The 14,570-nt window shown below is 33.7% G+C and overlaps 1 protein-coding gene across 3 annotated transcripts in view; it reads right to left on the bottom strand.

Annotated features, from left to right (window-relative positions):
* The window catches only part of LNPK (lunapark, ER junction formation factor), a 66,208-nt gene that overhangs the window by 20,720 nt on the left and 30,918 nt on the right, over nt 1–14,570 (bottom strand). For all 3 annotated transcript variants that reach the window (XM_070508144.1, XM_070508145.1, XM_070508146.1), the window contains 2 exons: nt 11,531–11,614; nt 11,399–11,450 (listed from right to left, as the gene is read on the bottom strand). In XM_070508144.1, the coding sequence (XP_070364245.1) occupies nt 11,399–11,450; nt 11,531–11,614 (136 nt within the window). The remainder of the gene's footprint in view (nt 1–11,398; nt 11,451–11,530; nt 11,615–14,570) is intronic.

The raw sequence follows: 14,570 nt of genomic DNA on the forward strand, positions 1-14,570 counted from the left end.
ACAAGGAACATTTTAAAAAGTGGTTATACATTAGAAAAGCCATTAAATGCTGCAAAAGGTACTGAGGGCAATGAAATCATGTTAAGATTTGGTCATTTAAATTATTTTTTTAAGTATAAGGCATCAAATATTGTAAATCACTTTTTAGCCAATTTTCTGGTAAAACGCAACTCAAAAAATGACATTTTTCCTCCCAATAAATAAAAGTTCAACATTTATTAGACTATATTAAGAGTAGCTATTATCCTTTTACTTCTTGAACAGACTTCCTCTGAACGTGCACTTACCTTGTGAAAATTAAAGCACTCTTAACATGAAAGGGGAGGTCTATAACGAACTAGTTAACAAAGAACACTATGTCTAGCATTCCAGAAAAGACACTTGGCTTAATAATTTCTAAATCCAAATTTAGGCAGAGAAAGGAGAAAAATGATATAGAAGAGTCAGGAAAGGAAGAAAACAGTTTCATCGTCTTCAAAGGAAAAGCAGGAAACAAAGAGTTACAATATCAATAGCTGAAAATAGTTAGCAATACAATACCACTCTACATTTGGTAAAGTGTTATGAAATATTCTGGTAGGCTCAATTTAAAATATCTAAGATCTATCTACTTTTAGCTACTTGACATTCACAAATGCTTTGTATTATAATTACTCTAAAAAGTTTCTAGGTCTCAACAAAGTAGTCATATTGGTTATATTCAATATTTCCTGCATTTAAATGTAAAAGGCCATCTCCCAAAAAAGATTTACCAAGCATTCCACATCAATCTGGGAAAGTATCATAAGGAGTGTTCCATAAGGTCAATTCTTGATTGGAGGATGTCTTAACATCCTCATCAATGATCAATCAATGAGTCAATAAAAATCATGCTCACCAAATATAAGGACATATCTATATTTTTAAATTTGAAATGAAGCAAATAGAATCAAAATGAGATTAAAAACTACTATATTACAATAAGCAAAAGGAAGAAAACAAAGTTTAAAATAATGATTAAAACAGGATAGCTGTTAAAAGCATAGACTGGGATCAAACTGTCTTGATTTAAATTTTAGTTCCACTCTGTTTACTAGATGTGCATGCAGCCTTTTCCATGTTGATGACACCTCTCAGTTCAGCTTCCTCATAATGAGAATACTTAACCTCTTATGGTTGTTAGAAAGATTAAATGAGATAACCAATGCAAAGAGCTCAGCTAAAGCACAGGAAAAGTACTTAACTAGCTATAACTATTAGAAGTAGTATACATTTAAAGGTTCTAGAGAATATAATAAATCAAAAGCCAAGCAATCTAGAATTTCTAAAGCGATTATTAAAATAAAATATAGATACTAACAAATCAAATGCCTTCCTAAAGTTATTTGTGAACTTGTTTAAATGTGTAAATTCACAATTTATGTAAAAACTTAAATCTATAACTCTAGATTGCTATTGAATAATTCTTTGAGTGACTGTTCTATAATACAAATAATTATCTCTTAATTTATCAGATTTTTAAATACTGATTCTTTACTGGTAGGTTTTGTCTTTGTTTTGGTATTAAGCTGTAGTAGGAAGAACACCATACAGTAGTTAGGAGGCCTGGATTTTCATCCTAGCTGATACCACCAGTTTCTTACATGAACTTAAAAAGTCTTTTTTTTCACTCTGGGTTTCAAATTTCTTTAAAGAGCATGGGAAGAACTAAAAAGACAATCCTCTTATTTTTCCCTAGCACTGGTCAAGGCTTTATGAACTATTGTGTCTAGTTCTAAGCCTCATAAAAAAAAATTTCAATAAATATGATTTTAGTAATAAGAAGGAAAAAAAATCTTTAACCCCATGAATGATTCACATATGCAGATGTGAAAACTCTTAAATTTAGGATGAATTTGGCTCTTTATAAATGCAATTATGAGATGCAATTAGGTGGGGCACAGGGATGTATCTTCAGGAGAGTTTCTATTTTTGAATTTATATAAATTCAGATCTCTATTGTCTAAATTTATATCAATACGATTCCTCTAAATAATCAAAATAATAGAGACCATGCATCTAACATCTCTTCCTTATACTTTCAAAATTTCCTGAAGTCTACATTCACTCTTCTTCACATCCTACTCATACTAAACTCTTTTAAAATTCAGCTTCTGCCCCTCTTCTCCACTAAAATTGTTTTCTCAATAGGTTGATGGCTTTTTATTAACAAAAATGACTCCATAATCCCTTCCTTTCCACAGAGGCAAAGCTTTTTGAAAAAAAGAAAAACTCTCCCAACATTTCACTCCTCAACCTAATGCAATCTGGCTTTTGTCCTCCTTCTTAGCTACCACAGTATCACCCACCACTGAACGTACCATTGCTTTGGTTACCAACAAACTTATAACATCACCATTACTGTTGTTATTATAGCTACTCTTTAACAAATCCCTGTTATCTGCTAGGAACTAAACTGCCGCTTTACATGAGTTTACTAATTTCATCTAATGTTTAGACAAACTCTTTAAGATAACTCCTATCCTCAGTTTTCAAAAGAAGAAACCAAAACAGAGAAGCTATGTAACTTGCCAAAACTCTCAGTAAAATTAGAGATGCAGCTAGGATTCAAACCCCAGTTTTTATGACAACAATGCCCTCCCTCTGTTGTACAACCTGCCTGATTCAATAGCCTCATTAGTATTCTACTTACTTGACCCTTTGCAGACTATGACAGTGGATACCATCCCTACTACACCTCAACTTTCTAGATGCCACTTTAGTTCTGCTTTTAACTCTGATAATTCTTTCTTTTTCCTGGGCTCCTCTTTCTGCATCTACTCTTAAATGTTAATGTTCCCTGGGGTTCTGCCACAGGTCCTCTTACTCTATTTTCTCTCCCTGGTTTCACTCAATCCCATGGTTTCAATAACTGTCACCTATACTTCCTAAGGATTCCTAATCTGTATCTATAACCTCAACATTTTTCCTGAGCTCCACATGAAACAATTAACTACCTGTAAACTGCACCACCTGGATGTAACTCCCACTCAAGAGATCCAAAATCAAGTTCATTATCTTCTAACACACCTACCACTCCAATTCATATGCTTCTTATCTTGCTTTATTAAAACACTAACACCCAGGGGCTGGCCCCGGGGCTGAATGGTTAAGTTCGTGCGCTCCGCTGCAGGCGGCCCAGTGTCTCGTTGGTTCAAATCCTGGGCGCGGACATGGCACTGCTCATCAAACCACGCTGAGGCAGCGTCCCATGTGCCACAACTAGAAGGACCCACAACGAAGAATATACGACTATATACTGGGGGACTTTGGGGAGAAAAAGGAAAAAAATAAAAAATAAAAAAAACACTAACATCCAGCTACTTACCCAAGTCAAAAACCTAAGTGATATCTTGATTCCTCCTTCCACTCCCCACTTTCCAAATCTAAATGTCAAGTCCTATCAATCTACTCTTAAATCTGAATTATCTATTAAATCTCTTCCTTTTTCAACTCCTTTGCCACAACTTTATCGAGTGCAGGCCTTTATTTCTTACCTATATTAGATGCTATCCTAACTGATCTCCATGTCTTCAGCCTTGCTCTCTCCATTCTCCATGTTACCAAAAAAAAAAAGTGTTCTTTCTAAAACGCAAACTTGATCTGAAATGCAAAGCCTCCAGTGGCTTTCTATGTTCCATATAAGATAAAGTCCCAAACTCACACGAAATCCTTCATAATTATCCCTTCCTCATATAAACCTCTTTGTTTGGGCATATGGCTCTATTTGCAGTCCCTCAAGGTACTGAGCTGTTTCTCTCTCCTTACCCTTGCATATGAAGTGAACCGGAAGAGTCTTTTCCCAACATGTTCTCAAAGCAAATTATTATCAAAATTTATAATGCATTGTGATTTGTGCCTACCTTCATTGTGGTTCTTAGTGGGATAAGATTATTTACATGTGCATACACTTTTTAATCAAGAGCTAATAGACAGGAACTGCATCTTTGTAGCCTCAGGATGTGGCAAGGTAACTGGCACAAAGTATGAGCTTAATAAATGTCTGAAATAAATTTACTTTACTCCTGTATCAAATTTCCAACTGCCTATTACCTAACTTACATGGTGTAGTAGGCAGAATAATGGCCTCCCAAACATATCCACATCCTCATCCCAAGAACATATAAATATGTTATGTTATATGCAAGGGGATAAAGTTCCAGATGGAATTAAGATTGTTAATCAGCTGAATTTGTTTTGCTTACTGCAATTGAGATTTCAGCCTAACTTTGGGAGACCATACCAAAAAGCTATCTTCAAACAGAAAATTTGCTAATAACACCTACCACTTGCCAGCCTTGAGCTGAGTTTACTTTTTCTGTTGTTCTGCTTTTTAAATTAATAATATATTTTGCTTTATAGTTCTTTATCTCGACATTTACTTTTTTTCATCACCTTCATGATCTATTTCTACTCTAGTTTGTCTCCTACCTTTCTCAACTTTAAACAACACGCACCTTGCAGTTCACCAAGGTCCCATTGGTAAATTACTATTTTACAACATTTAAACAAAATTCATGAATTCTAAAAGAAGTTTCCTTTTATTTCCTTCAACTCAACATATTTATTAAGCAACCACAAGGAGTAAGGCACTACTGAATGGGATTCAGAGTTGTATTAGAGGCAGCAAGCAAAGATAACACAAAATTAAGAAATACATTAATGCAAGGTAAGCACCATTAAAAAGGAACCAACAAAGTACATAAAGGGTTCAAGAAGGAGGAAATTAAACTCAGCGATGGGATGAAAAAAGGGATCATGGCAATGATGGAATTTAAGATGAACATTGAAAAATGGATAGGGATAGAAATACATTTGTTACCTGGATTAAGGTACATGTGGTGGTTTTAAAATAAGAGTCTAAAATTCTCTGATTTCCCTCCCATCAAATGAAGGAGGGGGGATGTCTATGTCCCCTCCCTTGAATCTGTGCTCTGTTACTGTTTGACCAAGAAACTATAGGTGTGTCAGTTTTCAGGGCTACTTTCTGTCCCTTGGGCTGCTTGCTCTTAGAACTCAACCACCATGTTAGGGGTAAGCCCAAGCAACCCCATTAGAGAGGTCCAGGTGGAGAGGAACCAAGAGCTAGCACCAACTTGCTAGCCACATGAGTAAGCCATCTTGGTAGGAGAACCTCCAGCCCAATCAGGTAGCTCCAACTGATGTGAGGCAGAGATGAGCTGTCTCGTGCCAAACCTCAACAAAACTGCAAATTCATGAGTAAAACAAATGAATGGTGTTTTAAGCCACTAAGTTTTGGAGTGGTTTGTTACACAATAGATTAATGTAACAGTATCGGTATGACACTTAAGTAAAGAACACCCAAAACAGTGAATTTTTCCAGGTTTTCTTAATCAAATGTTCATGCTCAAAACAGCAAAATATGAAGTATCTTTCCATTTGCTATCAAGATCAAAAAAGATTCATGATTTATACTTTAATCTTCCATATACTCCATGGAACACAAATGAGTAAACTCTAAAAACCTACTTAAATAAGAAGTTGTAATCCATTTGCTAGAGCCCTTAAATTTTTCTGCAATACTTATTGATTTCAAATTTAGCTGTAGCAGGATACAACTGACTTTTCTTTTGTTAGTTTCACTAGTAGAGATGCAGGGTTATGTATAAAGGTAAAAGAGAATGTACAGGAAGGTGGCTTCCTTTTACAATAAATATAGGAGGGTCTGCTAAGGATGTATTTTTAGCTATCAGTTAGCATTCTTCAATAATTTTATCAGCTTCCCTATTTCAGTCATTCACTCCTATGGTCATACAGAGTCCTAGAACCTTGCTATTAAAAATAACTGCACCCCTCTCAAGTTCAAGCATTCCACTCTCAAACCACATTTACCTTCCCAGCTTACTTCCTCTGTTATTCTTTCAACTCCAAGGGGATCTACAATCCATTAATTATTAATTATTAAAGGCATCAGAAAACTTTTTTCGTAAAGGGTCAGAGAGTAAATACTTTAGGCTTTGTGGACCACATATGTTTTCTGTTGTATATTCTTATTCTTCTTTGTTATTTTTTAGAACACTTTAAAAATGTAAAACCGATTCTAAGCTCAAGCCATATAAAACGTGTTGCCCTTGGCCCAGATTGGCAGGCTGTAGTTTTCAGACAGCTATACTAGCAACACCTTTTGACTGTCTATCATCCCCCTCTCATGTCCTTATTTCCCCCAGGATCATCTCAGATTCCATAATCTATTGTTACAATCACCCCCTTGCATACTTCACCTCCCTGCCTCTATCACTTTATCTAATCCATTAGGCAAAACCCTGGTTAAAACCAACTCTGCCTACTCCATTCCTGTACCCATCCAGCTAAATATCACTGGAAAATACACACAACTATGCTTTAAATTCATGACCATTAACTTTAAGTGGACCTTAGTGTCCCCTGGCATTCCTACATTTTCCTAATGCGTTTACTCTCTCTCTCTCCTAGAGAACTACTTTATACCTCGTCTTCAGGCCCCCAACATCATCTTCCTATCCTCACTCTCACTGAGAAAACAGATACTGAAGACAGTTCCCACCACCTACCTCTATCTGTTCATGTTCTCTGTCTCCTTACTATAGATGAACTGTGCACAGTCCTACCAAAAGCCAACTCTTCCACTTGTACACTAAATTCCATCTCTTCTTGCCTCCTCACGGACGCTTCACGCTCAATTGTCCCTACTCTCTCCATCATCAATTACTCAGTGTCTTATAGGACATTCCCAGTGGCATACAAACATGCTATCATTTCTTTCATATGGCATGTTAACCCACACACACAAAATGCTTCCCCTCTAGGTATCCATTTTTCCACTGTCTTTTACTCAAAAGAATTGTGTGTTCTCATTGTCTCCAGCTTCTCTACTCCCATACTTTCTTAGACCCACTCTAATCATGCTTTTGCCCCAATTTCTCTACCAAAACTGTACTTTTCAATGTCACCAAGTACCTCAACATTGCTAAAATCAATGGTCAGTTCTGGACCCTCAACTTACTTGGCAGCAGTATTTGTCACAGATGATCACTACCTTGAAACACTCCAATATCATCCAGGACTCCACACTCTCCTGGGTTTCCCATCTTACTGACCACTTGTCAATTTCTTTTTATGGTTCCTCTTCATTTATTCCCAACATCTTAATGTTAGAGTGCCCTAGGGCGGCCTTGGTCCTTTTCTCTTCTTTCTCTGCATTTACATCCTTGATAATCCCATCCAGTCTCATGGTTTTAATACTAACCACTCACTGGACACTCAAATTTATATTTCCAGCTCAGATAATTCCTTTTTGCTGGACTCATATTCAACTGATTCCTTAAAATCTCTACTTGGATGTCTGTCTAATAGGCATCTCAAACATATATGTCCAAAATCAAACCCTGTTCTTCACCACCTCACCTCAACCTGCCCCCCCCGCCCCCACCCCAAAAAGTGCTCCTCTTGCAATTTCTACCATCTCAGTAAATGGCAAATCTTCCCAGTTGCGCAGGCCAAAATCCTGGAGGTCATCTCTGATTCCTCCTTTTCTGACCCCATATCCAATCCATCAGAAAATCTGTTGGGTTCCACCTTCAAAATATATGCAAAATCTGATTCAAGCCACCTCCAATGTTACTAAACCAAGGTCCAAGCCACCATCGATGACTTCCTAGATAACTGCAATAGCTTCCTACGTGGTCTCCCTGCTTCCACCTTTATTCCCTTTGGAGCCTCAATGCAGCCTTTCTTGTAAAACATAATTTAGATCATGTCAATCCTCTGCTCAAAACAAAAAACAAAACGAAGTTTAAAAAAATTTGAAACCTGAAGTTCTTAAATTGTCTACATTCTACAAGGCCATAAGATATGATCCTTTGACACCTCTTACTGCCTTTCCTACTACTCTCTCAGTTGGTCAATCCAGTCCAGCCATACTGGCCTCCTTGCTATTTCTAGAACAATCTGGGCATGCTCTCTACTCGCTTTCTGCACTTACTGATTTCTCTGTCTGGAATGTTCTTCCCTCAGATATCTGCAAGGCTTATTCCCTCACTATTTTCATGTCTTTGACCAAAGGTCACCTTATAAATGTGGCCTTCCCTGACAAACTTATTTAAAATTTCAACCTACCCTCACTCAAGGCACTCCCCACTCACCATCCTTTCTTTATTTTCCTCCATCTAACATTATATTCATATCTGTGTGTGTGTGTGTGTGTATGTGTATAATGTCTATTGCCCCACCCCCCAAACAAAATTTGTTCACTACTATGTCCCCAGAGCCTAAAACAATGCCTGGGAGACAGCACACACTCAGTAAACATTTATTGAAAAAATCAAGTGAATAAATCAGAAATTAGTACATAGAAGCCAAATTTATTCCTACATACCAATTAAAATCTTTAAAAGAAATTTAATTGTTCACCATCCCCGAATATCTAGATTTCTTTATCCTATAGAAGCTACTCAGGAATTTATACCATGGCAAATTCCATTTTCATTAAATCCAAACTTTATTACTTTTTAATCTATTAAGGACATAAAGTCTTTCCATCTCCCAGTCCATAATTTCTACACAACTAGAATAAATGCTAAGCATCTAAGTACCATATCATTTTATTTAATGTGTATGTGTGTGTGTGTGTGTATACTTTTTATGTTCATTTATTCCTTCAAATCAAATGATGACACTAAGATTATGCACTGATAAAAACCGCTCATAAAAAGGGGTCAGGGCTAAACTGTCAAGGTTATCAAAAACAAGGAAAGTTGAGAAACTGGCACAGCCAGAAGAAGCCTAAGAAAATGGGACAACTAAATGTAATGTGGCATTCTGTATGGAATCCTGGAACAGAAAAAGGACATTAGGTAAAAACTAAAGAAATATGAATAAACTATGTACTTTCAGTTAATAATAGTGAGTCAATATGTTCATTAATTTTAACAAAGGTACTGTGTTAAAATAAGATGTTAATAACAGGGGAAACTTGGTACAAGGGTATATGGGAACTCTTTGTACTAGCTTTGCCATTTTTCTATAAATCTAAAAATGTCCTAAAGGATTAAGTCTATTAAAAAAGAGGGAGGCAGTCAGGTTAGTATCATGTCCAGTAAATATTACACTCTTTTTAGTGCCAAACCTAAGGAAATCAAAGAATACTAGTCTCAAATTTTATAATCAATATCAGTACAATATATATCATTAAAAACTAAGTAATGAAAAATAAAAGAAAGATATCTACTACACATGAATCAAAATTCTAGTTCAGCAATCAGGCAAGAGAGCTAATAAAACAAGGACAATTAGATTCAACTTGGGGAGCAGATCTATTCAAGTACCACATACATACATCCTTTAGTGTTTTTTTTCCCCTTTTCTGTTATTTAATTTCAGAAACAGGTGAAAGGAGGAAGAGGGGAGGGAACAAGGTAGAGAGAGAACGAGAGAGTAAGGAAGGACAGAAGGAAGGAAGGAAGAAAGGAAGGAACTAACAATGGCTCAAGCAAAGAAATAAAGACTTGACTTTCAGAAAAACACAGAACTTAAATATAAATAAAATATATGACTAAGTCACCTATAAAAATGATAGGAAGCTAAAGAGATTTGACAGGATTAAACAACAAAACTAAATTATAATTCTCAAAAAGTAGAATAAAGTTGAGATATAGTTTAGAATTTTTTCAAAATAAGGAAAAAATTCCTAACAGCAATTAATTACCATAGACCTGGAAGAGCTAGGAATACTAGAATAGTATACTCCAGAAGAATATTTTTTAAAGAAAAAAAAGGTTATAAGCTTCTTAAGGTCAAAAACTATATTGTATTCATCTCTTTATTCCCCATGGTGTCTATACATAAGAGTTATTTAATACATCCTTTTAAATGAACGATTCATTTATATTATAGCTAAATGTTAATTCTCCCCTAAAAGAATATCCAAAAGCAGTGCTGCAGGAATAAAGCAGAGAGACCAGCAGTAGTTTTTCTATAATTATGGTATGACATCAGAAGGAAAAAATTTATTTGTGTTTCAAAAGTTTTTAAGAAAAGATAAGCTGAGATTCTTAAAGGAACTTATGTTGCCTAAATTTTAATAAATACTTAAGAATGTCAGTAAAGGGGATCATACAACTGTTCTTTTTTAATAAGAGAGAAAAGAACAGATTTTTTAAAAACAACAGCACAGCTTTCTGCAAAATATCAGATTTTTAAAATGTTTTCACTAGGTTATTTAACAAGTATTTTTGAAAAGTTAGTACCAGTAATAAAAATACTATAAAATTATAGAAATCTGGCCCATAGGCCAAAAAATGTTTTTTATAATTACTAGAAAAAAGTATAAGTTGTAGAAAAATTTAAACTAATTATGGAAGTAAGAGTTTCATTGCAAGTATCTATGGCTAATTTATTTTAATCATATGTAAACTTTTACATTTATCAAGAGCAAGCTATTATTTCTATAAACCAAAATCCTCCTTAGGGAAGATGGGAGAGGGTTGGCTTCTTCCCACATAGCTCTCCCATCAGAAAATCTAAAACTATTATGGCTTATTTCATACCCATGGTATTTGCAGATATTTATAAAAGAATTGACTTCTCAAAGTTCTAAATGTCATCTTAACTTTATAAACCAGGCTACACTTATGATGATTTACAAGAATAGAAGTGAAATTCTTAAAAATAGTATACTCTGTATTGCAACAAAATTCTTACAAACTATATTATTACACTGTAGAGAAGAGAACAAAAAAGGAAGCCAATGAAAACTCAAAAATATCTTTTCACATGCCAGTCTTGGGAATATTTTATATAACCACTTAAAATAATGACTTTTAAAATTTTACATAATATTTAATGATATAATAGTGATGGCTTCACTAATAATCCAGCAATATAACCTCAAAAAAAAATTTAATGTTATTTTATAGCAGAAATTCTATTTTTTTATCATTTCTAAATTATTTTAGTCTCTTCCTAAATAAAAATGTTATTTTAGAAAAAAACTTCATATTTGACAAAAATCTTCATTAAGTTCCTCAAAAATAAATCATATAAATGTAAGAATTTTCATAATAACAGCTATTCCAAGAGATTCTTATTTGAAGAGGGAAAAAAACATAAAATATTGCTGAAATTATTTAAACTTCAAAAGATGAAAACCGATTATACAATTAATCTCAACAGATAACATCTATATTTATCAACACACTCCTGTAAAGTGAAAATGAAATAAACTTATTGCCATCCACATTAAGTCATATCCTAAATCAGCAAATATAAATTAACATAAAAGCATTCTATATAAGTTTTCACACATCTCTATCACACTTTTGAACTCACTTGGGTAAATATGGATCTTTCCAAGAGCAGCAGCAGTTTCTACAAAGTTATTTACCTTGTCCAGGTCTTGCAGTTACAGCTGCTCCAGCAGATGGCGGCTCAAACTCCTGTCAATTACAATAATGTTATTAGTGACCTATTACAATGTGCAAGTTATAATAAAATAGTAGTGATATCACAGCCTTACCTTTGCTTTCTTTGAGTCTGGATCAAACCTTTCAAGAATTAATTTAGCCGTTTTATAAGTTTCTTTTTCCATGACTTCTTCAAGCTGCGAACAAAAATTTCCATAAGTTGTCACATTTTAAAACACATGTATTATTTATTTTTATAAGTCTTATTTAAAAAGTTTCAAGTGCAAGGCTTAAAATAAACAGCACATCATGTGTCCAGATAACATGAAAGATTTCCTGCATTCAAATAATTAAAATTCAGATTTTAAAATGGCTTCTAACCTCTAATGTTACTTGTATTTAACAGTTTTACTGCAAGGAAATACCAAATATTGCTAATTGTTTACATATAATGAGGAGAATAATTACATGCACCAACTTCAATAATGGAATGTGCAAAAATCTATCAGCTATCATTATTGGAAGTTATTAGACATGACAAGCAAATGACAGGCAATTCCTCAGATTTATTTCCTCATGACACTTAATGCTATTAATTTAAAGAAGGTCGTTAGCCAAGAGCTTTACAAAATAAAATCTCTGTGCCAATTAACTGCTGTCAGCATCGATTTTAGATTATTTATTAGCAGAAGCAATTAGCTTGCTGCAAATGCAGTGAAAACTAACTGGGAGAACAGCCATGGAATTTGCTCAAACGACTTCAAAAGCTGAAGCTCCCCCTTTTATATTTAGATTCAAACAATGTTAGAGGGAAAAAACTGAACATAGTAAGAATTTAAGTAAAAATTTTATTGAGTTTTATGCTCACACTAGGGACTGTCATTAAAACACTTCATTATTATAGCATTTTATTTACAATGCACTCAAGTCACTTTATGGCTTAATACATGGATTTAATCTAAAAAGTAATCACTAGTAAAGTATCATTTTAGCAGTTATGGCCCAATATCAGAAAAAGTTTAACTTTAGTACAAGACAGTCAAGACAGACAGTACAAAAAAAACAGCTAATGTGTACAATAAAATGCTTTTACAAAAACTGGAACGAGACCTTTTCCTTCTCAGTGACCACCGATAGCCTCTTAGATTCATGAAATGTCATATTTATTACAAAGGACATTTATTTTAAAATGCAATGCAAAGCACATTTATCAAGTTAAAAATATGCTGCCACAATAGTAGTTAATAGATTCTTCCTTAAAAACTCAATTCAACATTTAAAAAACTAAACTGCTTAGATGAATGATTTATTAACCTTGGTTTAGTGAAAGTAAAACATTTTCCTAATTATTTTAAAATTATGATAAATTCTTAAACAAGCAAGTTTAATTTTCTGACATAAAAGAAATGTTTGTAATCACTTTAGAGTTGAGGAAAGACTGGGAATGGAGAGAGGGCATGATAGAATATATCCCCAAATCAACATAAGATACATGGAACACCAAAGAACTGAATCTCTCATCTCTACAAATTAATTTTTGATGTTTTACACCAGTATTGTGGCAATAAACTTTATGTAATTATGAAAATGGTTTATATCTGCACAATACAGTAGCCATTAAGCCATGTGTGATAAATAAATGAGCACTTAAAATGTTGCTTGTGCAACTGAGGAACTGAATTATAGTTTTATTCCATTTTAAATAATGTTAATTTAAAAAGCTACATGAAGTTAGTAGCTATGGATTTGGACAGCACAGTTCTAGACTAAGACTAGTGCAAGGTTTAATCAAAAGATTAGCTACAACTATGATTTTTAAAACAACACAAAAACTCAAAACCAAAATGCCACATCAAATGACTGCAATTCCTCGTACATCATTCAGTTAGTGTCTGTGTTTATGTCTGTGTACATGTAAAGTATCTCACATGAAGTCATTTTAAAAATCATTTAATGGATACAAATCCATTCTCCTTTTTTTTTCCATTTACTTCTAACAAAAATTTTCACATAATAGCTTAATTACTCTGTGTTTTTCATAATATTCTATATATGTTAAATAATAATGAATGATAGAATGAATTGTTTTTCTGTGATATGGTTATACCAAAAGTTCCAGAATTTTTTTATTTAAAAAAGAGAACAAACACGATTATTACGAATCAATATTATTTTGACAAGATTATATATTTTGATAACAGGTAAAAATTATTTCTACCTGATATCGACATTACATCATAGAGAACACTAAAAGAAGGGAGAACACAAAATAAAGTCAAAATTTTTAATTTTGAAAGATAATTCTACAAATATTTAATAGTTAAATTATCATTGTTGAAATAAAATTTTAAAACACACAAAGCACTAATTGCCCTATCCAATATTCTAGATCTTTGTCTCATGACACATATTCCAGATGCAGAAAATTTTCTTTCGTTTTGCACTACTAACTTTGGTCAAATTATTAAGAGTGTGCCCAAAAGCATCTTCAATTCAGAGTATTAGGGTACATATTGCATCATCTTTTTACAACAATGAACATATTGTCTGCTTACTCTGATTTTGGTTTTGCTGCTGAAATCAATGTTGCTTTTACTAATTTGGATTTTATGTTATCTTCTGATTTCATATTAGGAGTATTCCACAATTATAAGTCACATCTTTTCTCTCTGCATTTCTTCTGTTAAAGTATATACAAGGTCTGTAGCCCATAGTGAAGATTCAAACACTGGAAATGCCAGCAAACATTATTGGGTAATATGAAAATGTAACATTTGAAACTTCTAGTGAGGTTAACAGTCCTACATGGAATCAACATGCTGAAATTGTCAATTTAAGGACTTTTGCTTCCAAAATTTATTTCTTGGAATATCATTCACAGGATTTTGTATAAAGTATACTATGTTCATAAACTTATTAACATTTATTTGTAAGAATAACTCTCTATTAATAAGAGACAGGGCCCATAAAACATACTTATAAAATAGCCACATAGGTAAAACTGACTAATTAGATTGTGCCACTTCTCTTCTACCTGCTCCTGTCCTGTTCCCAGAAATGTCCACATTAACCTACAGCTCAGCATGGCAGCATTTCTTGCTCTTCCTTTCAATTGACATTAGTGGATTCCTTTGAACCAGTAACATTAGTAGT

Source organism: Equus asinus, chromosome 4 (assembly GCF_041296235.1).
Source record: "Equus asinus isolate D_3611 breed Donkey chromosome 4, EquAss-T2T_v2, whole genome shotgun sequence".
Taxonomy (NCBI): Eukaryota; Metazoa; Chordata; class Mammalia; order Perissodactyla; family Equidae; genus Equus; species Equus asinus.